The 18,217-nt window shown below is 45.8% G+C and overlaps 1 protein-coding gene across 2 annotated transcripts in view; it reads left to right on the top strand.

Annotated features, from left to right (window-relative positions):
* sbf2 (SET binding factor 2) overlaps window positions 1-11,582 on the top strand; it is a 108,254-nt gene extending 96,672 nt beyond the window's left edge. The window contains exons 30-42 of one of the 2 annotated variants that reach the window (XM_061247002.1): window positions 1,996-2,067; window positions 3,304-3,479; window positions 4,393-4,569; window positions 5,197-5,298; window positions 6,379-6,564; window positions 7,166-7,292; window positions 7,543-7,670; window positions 8,528-8,740; window positions 8,945-9,052; window positions 9,221-9,405; window positions 9,508-9,595; window positions 9,929-10,060; window positions 10,290-11,582. In XM_061247002.1, the coding sequence (XP_061102986.1) occupies window positions 1,996-2,067; window positions 3,304-3,479; window positions 4,393-4,569; window positions 5,197-5,298; window positions 6,379-6,564; window positions 7,166-7,292; window positions 7,543-7,670; window positions 8,528-8,740; window positions 8,945-9,052; window positions 9,221-9,405; window positions 9,508-9,595; window positions 9,929-10,060; window positions 10,290-10,388 (1,793 nt within the window). In that variant the 3' untranslated portion in view covers window positions 10,389-11,582. The remainder of the gene's footprint in view (window positions 1-1,995; window positions 2,068-3,303; window positions 3,480-4,392; window positions 4,570-5,196; window positions 5,299-6,378; window positions 6,565-7,165; window positions 7,293-7,542; window positions 7,671-8,527; window positions 8,741-8,944; window positions 9,053-9,220; window positions 9,406-9,507; window positions 9,596-9,928; window positions 10,061-10,289) is intronic. The other variant, XM_061247003.1, reaches the window with a different exon arrangement.
* The last annotated feature ends 6,635 nt before the right edge of the window (window positions 11,583-18,217 follow it).

The following is an 18,217-nucleotide window of genomic DNA, read 5'->3' as shown; positions in this document are numbered from 1 at the left end:
TTGGAGAGTTCTGAATTCCCCTCTTCTATGGGCCTAGCCACGAGCTGCTTATGGAAGCAATCTTCCCCCACGCGCAGGCTAGCTCCAGTCCCGGCACACTGTCTCTGTTGGTCTTGGCTAGGCTCGAACCCTCTACTGATACGGGCGCAACTGAAAGGAGCAGATGTTCCCCCAAAACTTTCCGAGAGCACAGAATTACACTCAGTCAAGTGCAGCCATCATGCCGGCCTCTCCCGGAGCCAGGCCGTTTAAACCTTGGAGGCCGCAGCTCCATAAACATTTGACATTGTGAATTTACACAAAGCTTGAGGCGCCCCAGTTAAGGCCCAGGGCTTCAGTATGCGATTGTATGGGATGCTAAACCGACAGCTTGCCACAAAGTAATTTACAGGCGGTTTGATTTCACAGTGATGATGCAGACGTGCCAATGTCATGAAAATATGATACCCTTTCAATATACCACTCTTAAGGTTTGAATGAAGGCGTTAAATCCAGATACTCAAAAGGACTTCAGAGACTGTGGGTGAAGTCGCCTCTCTGCATGCTAGCCTTGGCTGTGCACCACTACCAATGTTTTCTTCATGCCGTCAGCATGTCAAGCATCAATATTTAGTCAAAATAATAATAAGGAACATGTCACAGCAGCGCACCAAGAAATGTGACCTAGATATTTGGTGCATATTAGGTGTGCTTGGCACAGGTCTGTCAAGAGCATCTTATGAAGCACACTGTCTATAATGCAGACCGCCCATCCGGATCGGCTTGGATTCCCAAGACTGTATTAGTGTACTGAAGGTTTCTGGGGTATTGGTAAAGGAAGTGTGAAGGTTTGTACCTCGTCACTGACACCTTCCTCTCGGGCATTGAGAGTGTGAAGCACACTCTGAATATGCACAAACACGGTAACTACTGACTAGAGAAAATTACCACATTAAATTATACCAGGTAATAATCCACTGGTAGCATATTATCGAGCAAGAGGACCAATGTCGTCTGAAACTAATATTGAGCCTAATATTAGTATTGTATCTAATGTAATTGCATGTGTTTTGGATTTTAGAGGCTTACTCTTGCATTCAGCATGCAAAGTTGTGTGCATGTCATCACATTTGAATACATGGTGGGAATGTCGCACACGACATCAGCAGCGGAAAAGGCATATAGAGCAGCAATTTAAGGACACAAAGACATCGAATTAACACTGATACAAAAATGCCTATGATTATATACAGAATGCAGTTTTGCTTAAAATGTAACATGAAACCAACTAAAATCATGAAGCCTTCTCCCTATTGCACTGTGCATGTGAACAAATGTTGCTTGATACGATCGGTCAGTTTGCATGGTGTACACTGCTTTGCATGATTGGTCAGCTTGCCGAATATAGATAAGGTGGCTTTGTGTGATAGGCCAGCTTTGCATGATTTGGTTTTGGGGTTCTCTGTCCACCCTTTCCAAGTCTGTAAATTATGATCGGGAGTAATCCGAAAACATCACACTTTATGTTAAAAACAGTGAGGGGGGCGCAGTGGTGCACGGTTAAGTCATCAGACTTTGGCTCGATGCAGTTGCACACAGAGGACCAAGGTGCCTGCCAGGTACCTGCCAGATCCCAGTATGGCTGCTGCCTGAGGGAGCGGGATGGGGAGGATCACCATCGCCAGTGTCCCTGATGGCCTCGGAGTCAAGGCCGGGGCCGAGAGACAGCACGGCTTGACGAAGGCGTGTGGCTTTCATTCCGGCCACTGGGGGGCAGGGTTGCGATGGCGTTTCCTCTGCAGCACATGGGAATTGACTATAAACAGGGTACAATTGGCCACCAAATTTGGAGAAAATATATGTAGAAATCAGACACAAAAAAAACTATGTGTTAACAGTTAACGTGTTCTTGCTTCCTTGCTTTCATTCAGGCTTGAGTCCCTCGTTTCTGCTTGATTTCATCCTGATTTCCTTTGTCCCCTCCTCTCTTGTACCTCCAAACCTCTGCTCTTCCAGTGCTGGGTTACAGGGATAAGCTTTTCACTCACTCAAACCACAAGCCTGCATCTAAGGGAATCCAAAATCAAGGTACACTCCTAAGATGTGTTTGACCCCCCCCTTAAATTATTTTCAAATCCATTGCAGTGCTGTTCTCTGTACCGGCCATAAAACTGCCATCACATTTTTTGTCATCATAGTCATTCATGAAATGCCATGGGCAGAATACTATGTACATTTGGTCCTTCCTCTCACAAACAGAATCACTGCTGTTATTCAGTCAGAACAGATGGTTAGCATATTTCAGCCGATGTGGAATGTGATGTGTCAGTGGGTTGTAATGACCTGAGCCAGCCATCCTTTAGTATTTGGTTAGTACAAAGTAGCTGTGTGTTAGTGGGTTAAGGTTCAGTTTTGGGTCAGCAGCATGTTAGCAGAACAGAGGGTACCCTTTTCTCAGTGGGTTAAAGTGCACATATATGTATGGTCTGGTTATACTGAATTATACTCTCATTGTGTAAACTCATTTAATTGTTTTGCTACCTATGCCAAGTCATGGCCTTGTATACAATAACGATCAAATAAAAGGTTTTACAATGCTAGTTTAGTTGTCAGAGATTACGCTGAATGACTGAATTATCACTATACATAACCAGGATATCAACATTTTCTGAAATATATGAGCGATTGAAGCATTTATGCTTAGTCAGAAGATCGTTCACAGGATGTTTTATCATATCCTGTCATATGGGTATTGTCAAAAATGTGTTTTCTAATCAGTTGTAACAAATTACATTGGTGAAATGAAAACATTTAGACAAGCCTTTGAGACGAAGCACTTTGAAATTATGAAATGATTGGCACTATATAAATGTAATCGTTATATATCCAGTGAGCTCCATAATGTTTCGGACATATTTTCCTTAATTTCGCTCTGTACTCCACAGTTTTCTAATCTGAATCAAACTCGTGGTTAACTTGCGACATGGGCGACCTGGCTCAGGCAGTAAGAGCAGTCGTCTGGCAGTCGAAGGGTTGCCGGTTCGATCCCCCGCCTGGGCTGTGTCGAAGTGTCCCTGAGCAAGACACCTAACCCCCAAATGGTCCTGACGAGCTGGTCGGGGCCTTGCATGGCAGCCAATCACCGTCGGTGTGTGACTGTGTGTATGAATGGGTGAATGGAGAAGCATCAATTGTACAGCGCTTTGGATAAAGGCACTATATAAATGCCTACCATTTACCATTTCCTTGCCTCACTCTCTCAGGCACATGTAACAGTGCAGTCCGGCTGTTGTAGCTGTATGTAACAGTGTCTCTGCCCTTCAGGTGTGTGGGCAAGCCTTCGCTCCAGTAACCGCTTCAGCCAGGCCTCTGTGGCTGAGGTGGGGGCCAGGCTGGCCCGGAAGGATCTGCAGCCTCCCACCGACAGCGAGAACCTACAGGCCAAACTGCTCAAGCACCCGGCCGCCTTCTACATCTTCGGAGAGAAGTCGCACCACAGGGTAGGGGGCAGATCGCCTATTACAGCAGAAAGCAGAGAGACTATGCCTGCAGGAACCCTGCCCTGTTACATTTCTGGTCGCTGGTGTTTTGAAAATTATTTCAGCTGGCTGTGGACCATCAGACTATATGTGGAACTCTTACCAGGATGTCGAAGACATGAGGATTTCCTCATTTACTCTCACATTTCTGACAGTATTAGGGTTGTAGAAAAACATTCTGCTTTGGTCACAATATTCTCGGTTGTCAGAAACTATACACAATTTATGCATTTATTGGAAGAGCGGTACAGCGTGCGGTTGAATGTGAAACCGATACTCTTTCCTTTGGCAGGAGGGATTTATAAATAAATATGAAATCACCGTGGTTACCAGCTGCATGTGCTGCCTTTGCTGGCAGATATCCATTTTTGAAGCAATGGAATTCTTTCCCGATTCCAAAAGTTTTTCTGCGCAACATGTTCCTTCCCCCCCCTCCTGCAATCGAGACTTCTCCTGACTGATGCTCTTTTCCAAGTCAATTAAATGTATGACTCCATATTTTGGCCAAATTGTTTCAGTGAGATGACTCACTGGAGCGCAGTGGAATTCTGTACATCTTATGTAAGCCTGCTGCTGACATATACGTGTGTGTAATGTAGGATACTATACTATGTTTCCCTTAAAAAAAGGCCATGCTCCATTGGCCACCCTTCCGCATTATTTCATATTCTCATCGGTTTTTGCACGAGCCAATTGGTTTGTACTGTCAACCAATCAATTCAATCAGTCAAGCGCACGTCACTCAAATCTTTTAGATTCTAATCCATGGCATTACTGACAAACCAGCTCAGTCCTTTCTCAATCCAGAAGGCTGTCCCCCTGTGTGTATTGTACAGTTTTTAGATGAGCGTGCGGTTTGGTTTCCTTCTCGAAGGGCTTCAAGCTGGACGTGGCTATGAACTGCGAGCTGGTTCCGGTGGAGTTTGCGGACGCTCGGCAGGTGAAAGCGGCTTTCAAGAAGCTTCTGCGGGCGTGTGTGCCCAGCTCCACCCTCTCAGATGCGGAGGGCCCCTTCCTGAAGGCTGTGGAGGACTCGGAGTGGATCACTCAGGTGAGTGGAGTCACACCTTCTCCTCTCACACCAGTGCCTGTGCCCTGAGGCTCCGTCTATAAGCCCACAGTGATCCAGACTGGTAATAATAATAACAATGATAATGCGCTTTATTTATGTTTCAGCCCAAAGTGATTCGCAGTGGGAGAAAGTCAAAGACAGTGTATAATAAAACAGAAAAAAATTTTTTATAAAAGAAAGATCTGGACAGTTGTTCGTTATTTTCATTCCTCTAGACCTGGGTTGTCAAACTCCAGTCATGGAGGCCCGCAGTGTCTTCTGGTTTTTGGTGTGTTTCAGCATGAGAGATACATTTCTAAGTCTTTCATTGGCGAAAGAGTCTGCACACCTTGTTCTCAAGGTCTTAATTGGCTGCTGATTGAAAGGAAACCACAAACCCCTATAGACCCTGCAGCCCTCCAGGACTGGAGCTTGACACCACTGCTCTAGACCATGAGCTTTGTTTTCCTTAACGTCGGACTCCCTCATATTGACAGTTTTACTGCAGTCAGTCTCATCTCTAGCAGATGAAAATGATAACGGAAGTGCAGTAAAGAGGCAGCGAGTGGGCTGTCCTGTCGGTGTAGCAGTACCTGCAGAGGGAATGCTCTTTCTCATCCTGCACAGCTCCATAAGATCCTGCAGCTGGCTGTGGTGCTCGCCGAGCTGATGGACGGGGGATCCTCAGTGATGCTGAGTCTGGAGGACGGATGGGACATCACTACACAGGTAACGCCCGCCGTGTGTGTGTGTGTGTGTGCTGTGTGTGTGTGTTTGTGTGCTGTGTGGGCTGTGTGTGTGCTGTGTGTGCTGTGTGTGCTGTATGTGCGGTGTGCGGTATGTGTGTGTTAGTGTGTGTGTGTATAACGTGCTTCCTCACATGCAGTAACAGTCATCAGTGGCCCCCAGCACCCTGACTGTGCTCAGTGTGTATCAGGAGCCTGTGTGTGGTTACCGGTGGACTCCAGGGCTCTGAGCAGAAAGGGGCAGAGAGAGCCACCTGCTGGTCCCACTGAAGGGAGAACAGAGCTCCCAAGCTCCAGAAAACAAATCTGCTTGGGTGTTAAAAATGTGATGCATTGAGAAGGTGTTCATTGGAAGAAGGAAAAAAGGCAAAGTTGACCTCTTAGTACAAGTTAACATTTCCATTGATACATTGGGCCTGTTCGTGCGGGAATAAATACAACAGGTTCTGCCCACAGACCTCTGTAACCCTTCAAACCACAGACGTGTGTAACCCTTTCAACCATAGACATGTGTAACCCTTTAAACCACAGACATGTGTAACTCTTTAAACCACAGGCATGTCTAACCCTTTAAACGACAGACATGTGTAACCCTTTAAACCACAGACCTCTGTAACCCTTTAAACCACAGACGTGTCTAACCCTTTAAACCGCAGATGTGTGTAACCCTTTAAACCACAGACATGTCTAACCCTTTAAACCACATACATGTGTAACCCTTTAAACCACAGACAGGTGTAACCCTTTAAACCACAGACATGTGTAACCCTTTAAACCACAGATGGGTGTAACCCTTTAAACCACAGATGTGTGTAACCCTTTAAACCACAGACGTGTGTAACCCTTTAAACCACAGACGTGTGTAACCCATTAAACCACAGACGTGTGTAACCCTTTAAACCACAGATGTGTGTAACCCTTTAAACCACAGACGTGTGTAACCCTTTAAACCACAGACGTGTGTAACCCTTTAAACCACAGATGTGTGTAACCCTTTAAACCCTTTAAAGTCACTGCTGTTGCCCAGGTGCTGACCGCGCTCTGTGTCTCTGCTGTTGTCCAGGTGGTGTCTCTGGTGCAGCTGCTGAGCGACCCGTTCTACAGGACCCTGGAGGGCTTCCAGGTGCTGCTGGAGAAGGAGTGGATGTCCTTCGGGCACAAGTTCAGCCAGCGCAGTGCCCTGACCACCAGCAGCCAGGGCAGCGGAATCACGCCCGTCTTCCTGCAGTTCCTGGACTGCGTGCACCAGGCAAGCCTGCCACCACCGCCAGCACAGCCCATTAACCACTCCCCTTTACCGAGACAGCCTAAATAAACTAGATATCCCTTTCTCTGTGTGTTGGAAATGTTTTGGGGCTTTAAAGCACATTTTCCTGGTGTCTCATGAGGCAAGGGGCAATTAAGTGCTAACTGCGCCTCTCTGACTACTCTGTCCACCCCTCTTCCAAAACACCCCAAACCTCCCGACCCTGTCCCCTGTATTTACAATAACACATAGCTTTGGTCTTTTGAAACTGGAATTCCTGGCAAGGCTGCGGACTCGTCCAGTTAATTTTGTCTGAAAAACAAACAAAATGACCTGAACAAGTCCAGAAATAGAAGGCAGTCATGTTAAAAAACTTCTGCTGTTTTTGCCAGTATGTCCAGGTGGCCCAAGTGTGAACATGTCCGCTTGGCCATTGCAAACAGCTGGAAAAATAACTTGCCTTTTGCTCTGAAAAATGATGTCACTGAACTTTGCACGGTTGCCTCCATTTCATCATTGTTGAGAAACTGCAAAATCATCTGCAGCCATAACAGTCAAGCTGGCAGGAGGACACCAGAAGTACTAACGATGTGTCTTGTTTCAGTTACACAACCAATACCCTCAGGAGTTTGAGTTCAATCAATATTACCTGAAGTTCTTGGCCTACCACTACGTGTCAAACCGTTTCAAAGACTTCCTCCTGGACTCAGACTATGAACGCCTTGAGCACGGTTAGTCTTTCAACAAATCATCCGTGCATGCTGCTTATTTCTCTGATTTAATCATTTATTTCATCAGTGGCAACATCAATCTTAGACCATTTAAAATACTTACAAATGCAAAGTAGTTCTGTGTTACATTTATATGTTCCGTTTTGATATTATTTCTGTTAATGAAGTCCTGGCTCCAAACTTGCGTAGAGCATTGGGTCCCGGTGGTGTTCTGTTCAGCAGCCTCCCCCTTTGTGTTTCCTCCTCTAAGGGACATTGTTTGAGGACAAGGGAGACAAGCAGTCCAGGAGAGGGATCAGCATCTGGGAATTCATCAACAGGATACACAAGAGAAGCCCCCTGTTCTTTAACTACCTGTACAGCCCCTCTGAGACCCAGGTATGATGCTGTAGGACCAGTCTGAGGCAGCCATCTTTCTCCAATGTACGGTATGGGGACTGGAGCTCGACCAGACACTCTCCCCGTTGAGATGTAGCAACTGGGCAAGCTCCAGTGGTGCAAGATTCTGTTTTTGTCTTGGAGATGTCAGCAATCTGGCAACCAAAAGTGCTTTGTCCAAAATTAATAGCTTTCTGTCGAGTTTGTATGAGGTGCTTTCGGTTGCTGTGAGTGACAACAAGAGCAAACTATGGGCCAAGGAGGCTTCAGTAAACCCTGGAGGACCTTGGTAGTGTATCAGTTTTTAGGCCTCATAGCAAAGCCTTGGTTCAAAGTCAGAATATCCTCTTTGTGAACTATTGCACAGCGTAGTAAACCATGTTATTGGCAGACACTGCTAAAGACTCACCTCTCCTGAAGTCCTACCATCAAAACAAGCCCAGAGGGGATGTCTTGGGATGGATTTTGTCCAGATGAATTTTGAAACGATTTTGCCGCTGGCCGGCAGTTACTTCACCCATACTCCTGGGCAATAAATCAATATGCCGAGCTGGATAAACATGCAGAGCGTCTGTGCTCTCCGGCTGGTGAAAGGTCCTTCAGTCTGCAGTAATGCCAGCCACATCTCAAGAGTGGCCAGAGAGCCTGGGAAGGTTCTGGCAACTAGTGGGGGAAAGATGCTCTACGATGTCGACTTCTCAAGTCTCTCACGGTTCCCCTCCAAAACAAACAAGGTGTCTGTGGTCGAAGATGACCTCCACCGTGGTAGTTTGGACTGCTGTTTGTGCTCACATGCCTTTGAAAATGATTACACTATAATTCACTCAGTGTTATTTGTATGTTTTTCTGGGTTCTAGCCAATGCTCAAGCCCTGCATTGGTATCCCCAGCCTGAGCAGATGGGACTACTTCACTGGGGAGACGCTGTCCACAGGGCCCTCCTATGACTGGAGACTTATAGCAGGCAAGGCCGACAGTACAGAGGGGGCCCCCAGCAAGAGGAGAATCATCTGGCCCTGTTACAACAGCGTGGGTCGTGCCCAGCCGGACGCCATCACCAAGCTTCTGGCTGTGAGTTTAACTGCTTTCCTGGTTCCTGTGCAGGGGCTTCTGGGTAATACTCTGCTGGGGAAAGAATGGAATGGAAACCTATTTCAGCAGCACTTTCCGTCTGGTTTCAGAACACAAATTAAATTTACAGAGACCAGTGGGGGGCGGTTTTGTGGTGTGTGGCTTGGTTTTCCCCCCCGCTCTAAGTGTGTGAATGGGTTTCAGGACATCGAGCGGCTGGAGAGTGAGCTCAACCAGTGGCCCGAGCAGTGGCAGGTGACTCTGGAGAGGGTGAAGGCCAGTATAAAGGAAGATCTGAAGCAAGAGAGCAATGTGAGTGTGGGGCCGTCTGTATTCACTTTCACTGTAACTCATGAAGGAAATATAGTCCTTTCTGTGCTCCTGGGCCGCTGGTTCAAATGGTTGGTTCTGGTCACTGGGTTCTCTGACACGGTACTCTGTGTGTGTGTCTGTGTCTGTGTATGTGTATGTGTGCTGCAGCTCCAGAAGCAGTCTCTGGGGCTTGCTGGCCTGGTCCCCACTTCCAACATGCAGTCGTTCCAACGGCACTCCATGCTGCACCTCCCTGACTGCGCCCTGAGCCCCACCCCCAACACCACCAACGGGGTCAACCGGAGAGCTGCCACGCTCTACAACCAGTTCACCTCCAAGAACGAGGAGAACAGGTATGGTCAAAATCGAAACCACTGAAGAGACCACCACCGTCCACACTTCTACAGAGAGCACAGGAAAGCAAGCAGCTGTTGATTTTTTGTTTTTGTTTTTAGGTCATACGAGGGAGTCCTGTACAAGCGGGGAGCTTTGCTGAAAGGGTGGAAGCCTAGGTGGTTTGTTTTGGACACTACGAAACACCAAGTAAGCGTTGCACTCGGGTTGTTTCAGTCAATGTGTTTGTTTAAAGGGCAGCCTGTAGCGTAGTGGTTAAGGTAAATGACTGGGACACGCAAGGTCGGTGGTTCTAATCCCGGTGTAGCCACAATAAGATCCGCACAGCCGTTGGGCCCTTGAGCAAGGCCCTTAACCCTGCATTGCTCCAGGGGGGAAGATTGTCTCCTGCTTAGGCTAATCAACTGTACGTCGCTGGATAAGAGCGTCTGCCAAATGCCAATAACGTAATGTAATGTAATGGTGTTAATGTAATACATAATGGCCTACTCACTGCTGGCTAAACCGCGTGTCTGTGTTCAGATGAGGTATTATGACACGGGCGAAGACACCACCTGCAGGGGCCACATCGACCTGGCAGAGGTGGAGTCTGTCCTTCTGGCCTCCCCCTCCACAGGGGCCCCCAAACACGTCGGCGACAAGGCCTTCTTCGATGTGAGTGCCGTCCACTCCCCTGCTGTTGCGCTGTTTATAAGCAGCCACCGCGACACAGCCTCAAACTCAGCCAGTCACAGTCCTGCTGGAGCAGGCCAGCCTGTTTGTTCTTGGAGCAGAGATGCAGCCCACAGTACGGGGCCTGACTGCCATTGCTGACAGGGGCTAGGAGTCCAGCATGTGTTTTGTTGCAGTTCTAACCAGCGTGACGATGTTCATATCATTTCAGCTCAAGACGACCAAGCGCACGTACAACTTCTGCGCTGCAGACACACAGAGTGCCCAGCAGTGGCTGGACAGGATCCAGAGCTGCATCTCAGAGGCCTGAGGGCCCCCTGTAGACCGCTGTGATCAGAAGAGAGCATGTAGGCAGGGTGTGGCAGTGTCCGAAAACTCTTCTGACTTCCAGGCACCAGGATCTGCACTCTCTCCTGGGAGCGTGAGCATGTGTTGCACTAACTACAAAGAGGAGCTTATCCCATTTTTAAATGCAAATAAGAACTGGAGTAGCACTGGACATTAACTGTGGATTAAATGTACAAAAAAGTATTTTTAAAAACACAGTTCAAGAAATGTGGATGTTTTAAGTAAAGAAACTACATCATTCTGCTGCTTGTGAACCAAAAAGGGCCGGAATCTACGATGAATGCACTAAAAATGCACTTAACCCTGCAATATGCATTCCATAGGTTTTAGTTTTAATAACTAAGAGAATTCCAGAAAGGCATTAATTTGTGTAAGTGAGATGTTTCTATCAGCAGTTCTTACATTTTAATAGTGCTGAGAAATCTTTGACACTAAAGTTTGGAGTATGTCCTGGCTTTTTGTATTTGTATTACAAGTAACTGTTTTTTGTTTTGATATTTGTGAATTTACTTACTCACTTTTCTTTCTCATTCCATGTGTTGTACATTAAAATCTATATTAAAAACATCTGATGTACTTGGTCAAGACCTGAATATTGTTACATATGTACATTTTCCACAGTAGCATTTTATACTTTTTATACATTTGTATCCGATAGGTTGTTGTTTAACTGAAAAGAAAGACTTACAACTTTGCCTTTTAAAAAATGTTTTCAGTGTGGTATGTTTGTACAAACAATATTTTCTGTTGACACATTAATGTATTTTGAGTGCCAGGAAGCACACAGCTTTCCAACTGATTCCATGGCTCTCAACTTGTTCTTAAAGGCCAGTTGGTTATTAAGAACAATAGCCTGTTTACTTTAATAATTGTTTCATGTGGTTTGAGGGGGAAAACAGAGAATGTTATGTACTGTCTGGGCATTGTGTTTTGACACTAACTGTCACACTAATTTGTCCCAAAGTGAACTTGTCGTACTTGAATGTGCCTTTCCATCCTGTGAAATGACCGCACACAAGCTGTGTCTTTGAGGGGAAACACATGCAAAAATTATTAAATCAGTTTGTGTTATATTCATGGTGTGGATCTGACTGTTGTTTTTATTTTGTGGTGATTCTGGGTTTCAAAGACAATAAATCAAGCATCATGCAAGGGATTTTCTTTATTTGTTCTGTCCTTTCAATTCAGTGAGACCCAATGACATTTAACATGCAGCAGTCAAAAGTTATTTCATGAAAGGGCATTGCTAAGCTGCTAGTATATTATATGATATTTTTGCTGTATAAAAAAACAACAGTAAAAAGGTTTCATCTGAAAATCCTGAAACTACTTGTCCTTGAAACTTCTTGTGTTGCAGGGATTTGTTGACCTCAAGAGTGTCTTGGCACAAAACAAATCTGAGAATACACAACCCTGGATTACAAAACTGTAGCTTCAGTCCATGTCCTGTAAACGAAACTCCCGTATTTAACTGATACACCATAATTATTCCCAGATTTCATCAGGATCCACTCCCTGTTCAACAGACAAGGATACAAATACGACAATCACTCTATTCATCAAACCTATTTCTCACTTCACTCTCACTCTCACTTAACTTTTACCCCAAACTGCTGTGTAGGATGTACCCCACTGTTGTAACCCTATCATACAGTAGGAGTGAAGTCAGTGTACAAGACTTGGCACTAGTACGGTATCTCTTCACAAAGAATACGTTTGTCTGGTTGCTTATCCCGGTTAACTTGGCAATGTTTGAATTCTGAAAGAAATATGTGGCTCCCTCTGCTCAGCAGATACCATTACGAGGGATGACTTACAGTTTACATTTAACAAGCTATGAATTTGGATAATTGTATATTTCCTCAAGCAATACAGGTTAGGTACAGTGTCATGCTGTCAGGCACCATGTCTGCTTCCTAAACTAGAGTATCGTATTCGTATACATATTGGCCTAATGACAGATTCATGCAGTCTTCCAGGCACCACCACTTCTTTCTATGACAGGACTCTGATGTCAGCAATCCTTGGTACACTTATTCTGTGCTTTCCTCACATATTAATGTAACCTAAGCTAAAATGTGTCACCACCATGCTAGACAGACTAATCTCACACAAGCAAAGGAGGACATCTGTGGTAAATGACCTTATAAAATGGCCAGCGAAAGAAAGACAACGGGCATATTCCGGAAGTAGCCATTAGCCATTGGATCAGCAACTGGAGGAATTAAGAGGTTTTACTGTTGTACTATGTCAGGAGGGCCGAATATTCCACAGGGAGCCTATTCAACACCAACGCCTGCACCCCAGTGCTATAGTACACAACACCAAGCAGGGACCCTGCCCCCTTTCCTCTGCAATCCCCCCATCCATCAGCTCCAGAGAGCGCAGACATGGAACCACACTGCAAACCCGATCTCATCCGAGAACAATGATGGGAGCATAGCGCGAGCTACATTTGAGCGACTCAGCACTTTGCTTGTTTCCCCCCATTTCTTTCCTTGATAATGTCCTGTATTGTGTTCGGCAAGACAGGAAACCGCGTCCAAATGCCAACGCAGAGCCGCCAGCCAGAAACAAAGGCACTAAACAAAACACCGCCGTAAACTGACCCCAAGTGAACAATCTGGCCGCGACGCTGTTCAGGAGTGTTGGCGATGCCCACGGCAGCAGCGTTACGTAATGAGGATCAGCATGATAGAGACACGAGCCTCCTTTCTCCTGTTCTCCCGTACAAAGGCGTCCTGTTCTCCTCCTGCCAGGTAAGAAGTGCAATCGCCGCCCTGCTGGCGACAGGCCAGACTCACTGCCAGGCGAGAGCTTCTCACTTCTGAGTGGGACGTAACCCAAACCAAGGTCCCCCCCCCGGCGCCGGCATGCCCGGTCCCTTTTCCAGAGGAGGAAGGGGTTTTGCGGGGGTTCCGTGGATGGAAGTTCCGATTTCAGGGTCATTTCTGCAACCCCCCTCCTTTTTCCCAGAAGTCTTGCACAGAGAGCAGGTGCAGAGCTGAGTCACATCTGGAGAGCGGGCTGCTGGCAGTCCGTTCCTGATTTAGCTGCCTTCTGGAGGGGTGGATTAGCACCCCGCCCACAGGGGGAACGATGGGGGCGGAAGTGGGGAAACTGCGGGATTTATCGGAATGGGGCTTCAGGGGTCCCATGGCTGTGCTCGAGAAGGCTGCATCCAATTTTCTTTTATCTGCAACAATTCTAAACATCTCCCAAAGGAGCCATCTTTGAAGACCTTTAGTTAAAAGTAGTGTCTTCAGATGTTGTATTGAAATTCCTAGATGTTTCCCTCTGGGCATCAAATACACATTTGTTTGTACTAATCCATAAATGCTCTTTCTAGTGAAATTATCCTTTCAAATCCTTCCTTAGCGCATTCTAATATTTATTTTTGAACTGTTAATTCTTCCTAAACATTAATGATCCGGTATTGTTCTATAAGTACTCAAAGCCTTATCACAACTTAAGGATTACCTCAGTTAGTTTACTTGGAGCCATGCTATATGCAAGCTGTAATTGTGGAATTTAAGGAACTAAAAATAACCACACCACAGCATTTAATATCCTCTCTGACCAGAATGAATCAGCTTCATGGTTGCATAAATCCTTCCCACCCAAAGGGCCTTCTCTCTCTGGCTGTTTTCATTAATGAAGCACACCAGTAATGTGAATAATGTGGACCATGACATGGACTCACAAGTGATTCACATTAGAGCTTGCACTGCACTTTTGGGGGCCATCAAAACACATCTGCTCCAGTTCAACAAACACAGAGATGGTCTCCATGCCGGGAATTCCATTCCCCTTAAGAAACACCAGAATACAGTCAATAAGTCCTCTTACATGATACTATATTAAACATACATGGGTGAGTAAGTTTTTATGGTGCAGTTTGCGGGTCTTTTTTTTTTCACTAGCTATAAAGAATGTGTGTAAGTAGAGACAATTGAGAATCACAAAGACTTTTTCTGACTTGACCCACATTCCCCCCCTCATTCCTCCTTTTCAGCTCGCAGATAATAAATATTTCTGAACACAAAGCTGAGTTTAATATATAGCTGAAAGCTCACTTTTTTTGCTTGCAAAAACCAAAAACAGAGAAAAGAGACGTGGTTTTTGTGGATCACACTCATCCATAAAGCGGCCGGCACTCTCATTCATTCTCTATCGATAGCAACTGTCACCTCCCAACTCCTGACGCGGGATACACAGAGTGCAATGCTATGAAGTCACTTTGGGAAGACATGTCGACCAGAAACTTGGCCAACCCAAACCACAGCTGTAAGAGATTTATTCATTACCAGACGGGACTGAAAGAATGTTCCCAATCCAGATCCATTTTGATGAAAATCTGCTGGATGGGATTCAAATGGACCGGTTATGGATATTAAGATTTGGACACCACATGTCAATGTCAAGCCATGAGTGGGGTTTTTTTCCTTATTCTGGAATGTCGAGCTTTAGGAATGAAGTCACAGAGAAATAGCAGTGATGCCTTCAGACAAATGAATGCACCTTAATACTGAGGTGCTAAATTAGCAAATTTGCAAGCAAACATCCAAGCTACTTGCATCCTTAGCCATAGCATTTCCTATTGTTAATCCCTCAATTTGGTTAATGCAGGAAAAGGAGGCACAGAGGCCCATTTATAATAATCAGTGTAATGTTAAGATAAACAACAGGAGTCAGAGACAGTTGCAGTAGTAGATGCAGTAGATGATCCATGTCTGGACTAAGAATCTGCAAGCCAGACAAAGTGCAAAGTGGTGAAGGATGGATCCATCAGGCAACAGAACTAATGTCGATAATAATGTATTGGAGAGGGAGAGAAGATAGAAGAGAGAGTTGTGTGTCATCAGTGTGGGAATGATATGGCCATGGGGGGAGATGATAGAGGCAAGAGATGTGATATAGAGAGAGAAGAGGAGAGGATCAAAGACAGAACCTTGGAGGACACCTGTTAAGAGTTTCTGAGGTCTCAAACCCCCCAACCCTCCATGCAATCTAGAAGTAACAATAAATAAATTAACTATACATTTTAAAACATCTTCTCTGACATGAGAATAGAGATAAGTGCATCTGAATAGTTCAAATGGATTCCATCAATCACAACTGCCTGTAATACTTTGTGGGAAATGGCAAGGTCTAGAGGGACCTAGGTGTGAACTCCCAGCTTAATTATTGTAAAAGACGTGAGTTGAATAATGGCCATGTACACAAACAAACAATGCCATAAAAGGTGTAAGTGTGTTTGATTTGCATAAAATCTTGATATGTCACATTCCTGGATGATATGTCATCGTGTTCAAACTGTTGTGAAAATCTTGACGAGAGAACGCATTCGGCACCCCTGCCCCATGTCTGTTCACCACCCTCTTCCTGTTTTTCCTGTGATCAGACATGGAGTCACCAGACAGCAGATCTGTGCATGTAGTCCAGACTCACTGTACAGAACGTTACCCTTCGGGCCTGCCAATTAACCTGAGGGAGTCTCCGTTCCCCATCCCCTCTCCAGAAAAGTATGGCTCGGTTGGCACCGGATGACATGTTGTGCAAGTTGTGTTTTTGAGAAATCCCAGATGATAATTTTATATAATTTAATGACCATCCCTCTGCTCCTGCTGCAAACCACAGAAGCTACGAGTGGGGGCAGGGAGACGAGATGTGGGCTCTCTCTTTGTCACATGCTGGGAAAATGTAGGCCTGATCGTCACACTCGCCTGTTTGTTTCCAATACAAATGAGGATTTTCCAGGTATGGAAAATTCTGCCTCTCTATTTTACCTGCATTTCATGTCCATGAAAATCTAATGCCGTTGGGGCTCAAGCTGCAGCAACAGGTCTCAACATGGTGGTCAGGCACATGGGTCTGTGCAGAAACCTGACTGCAGTGGTGGAGGAAGAGGTAAAATAGAATACAAAAGCAGGACAAGCCATGATAGAGAAGCAGAATATCGTCTTGTGGCCTTTGTTCACAGGGATTTGTCCTGTCAGCCGAGGAGCTACAGGCTACAGGGTCCTTCCTGCTCAGAGCTCGGTGAATGAAGACAGCTTAGAGGAGGGGGGCAGAATGTTGTAGGGAGTAAGACAAGTTATGGACTGTAGGAGGCCCCTGAATTTCAAAAAGGTGGACATGTGGACACGTGTCCCGGGTTCCAGCCAGCTCCGGATCACCCGACAAACTGATATAGAGTGGTTATTCCTCATGGTTCCAAATATTTAAAGCAAGTAAGAGAAAATAGGCCCCTTCTCACCCACACGCTGCAACTAAACACCAAACCAGTCACTCTTGGGAAACAGCTGCTATCCCCTGCTGGGCAGTGGAGACGAGACGGGAGTTTGGGAAAGGCCCGTGGTGAGAGTGGATGGTGGCCAGCACCTGTGGGGTGGAGGCACTGGGAGCATCAGAGTCAGTGCCAGCACAGTGCTGACCGCACCATTAAATGCAGGGTTGACACAGGGCCACAAGGCTCAAGTCTATCACTGCAATGAGAGACGCTGAGAGCTGCGTGCCTCACGCAAGACTGACTTCATATGCGCATTCCTCTGTTCATCCTTCACTGAGTGTGCATTCCGGGAGGAACACTTTTCAACACGACTCAGAGCCAGAAACAAAGCTAAACAAGGAAAACGTTTTTAAAATACCTGTCAGATTTAGTCAAGGCCTCAAGAGGGAACATCAGATATGAACTACAAATCTTTCCAATGATGCAGACCTGGACTAGGATTAATACACAATTTTGCCGGTACTGAGACTTCAATACCCAGTACAATATGCAGACCTGAGATACAAATTCTTGCAGAAACTTTCAACACTATTAATATTACCTGCATTCATGTCCAACACTTTTTTTATTCCCCAATGTTTGTAAAATTCAGCAAGTGATTTTAAACAGAGGAAACCAGGATGTTCGCTCCTGCATTCCAAATGTTTTATCCAGAGTGACAAGCAGTAATGGAGAACATCAGTGCTCTCAGGAATACAGAAACGCATAACAAGGCACAGAAATCCATTGATAATCACTATATATACATATAATCAGAGTGCAATAATAACCTGACAAACAATATTAACCTGACAAACAACACAACAATTTGTATTGTAACAAAAGGAGGCACAGTAGGAATAGATAGATAACACAGGTATATATATATATAGCATTATGCAAAAGGAAATAAAAAATAAGGATATCTAAAGAGGGTTGGGAGAGCCCTGGTGCAATGTGAAGAGGAAAGTCTTCAGACTGCGTCTGGAGATGGGCAGGGTGTTCTGCTGTTTTGACTGCAGTGGGAAGCTCATTCCACCACCTGGGAGCCTGAACAGCCTATGGACACGACCTAGGTAGGCCTAAGAGCAGGCATGCAGGGAGGGGGGTACCAGATCCCAAGAAGTAGCAGAGCGGAGAGGTGTGGTAGGTGTGTCGGGTCTGATGGCCTTTAGAAGATATAATGGAGCTGTTTTTTTCCCTGCCTGAGGCTGGCACCAAGGTTTTGAACTTGATGTGACCTGATATAGGTAGCCATGGAGGGAGATGAGAACCACAGTGACATCCTTGAGACTGGGGATGCCGTTGCTCAGCCAAGCAGCATACGCTGCAAAGGTCTTGATGAGCTGCAAAGGTCTGATGGCAGAAGCAGGAAGGCCAGTCCGGAGAGTCGCACGCAGTGAGAGATCACGCCATTGACATATCATGCATTTGAGAACCACCGTGTCTGGCAACTCCTTGTGCTGCATATGCTAAACAACAGGCCGTGTTTCTGACTCAGTGATTATGCTGACATGTCA

The sequence above is a fragment of the Conger conger genome, chromosome 6, assembly GCF_963514075.1.
Source record: "Conger conger chromosome 6, fConCon1.1, whole genome shotgun sequence".
NCBI lineage: Eukaryota > Metazoa > Chordata > Actinopteri > Anguilliformes > Congridae > Conger > Conger conger.
This window is presented reverse-complemented; position numbering and strand designations above follow the sequence as displayed.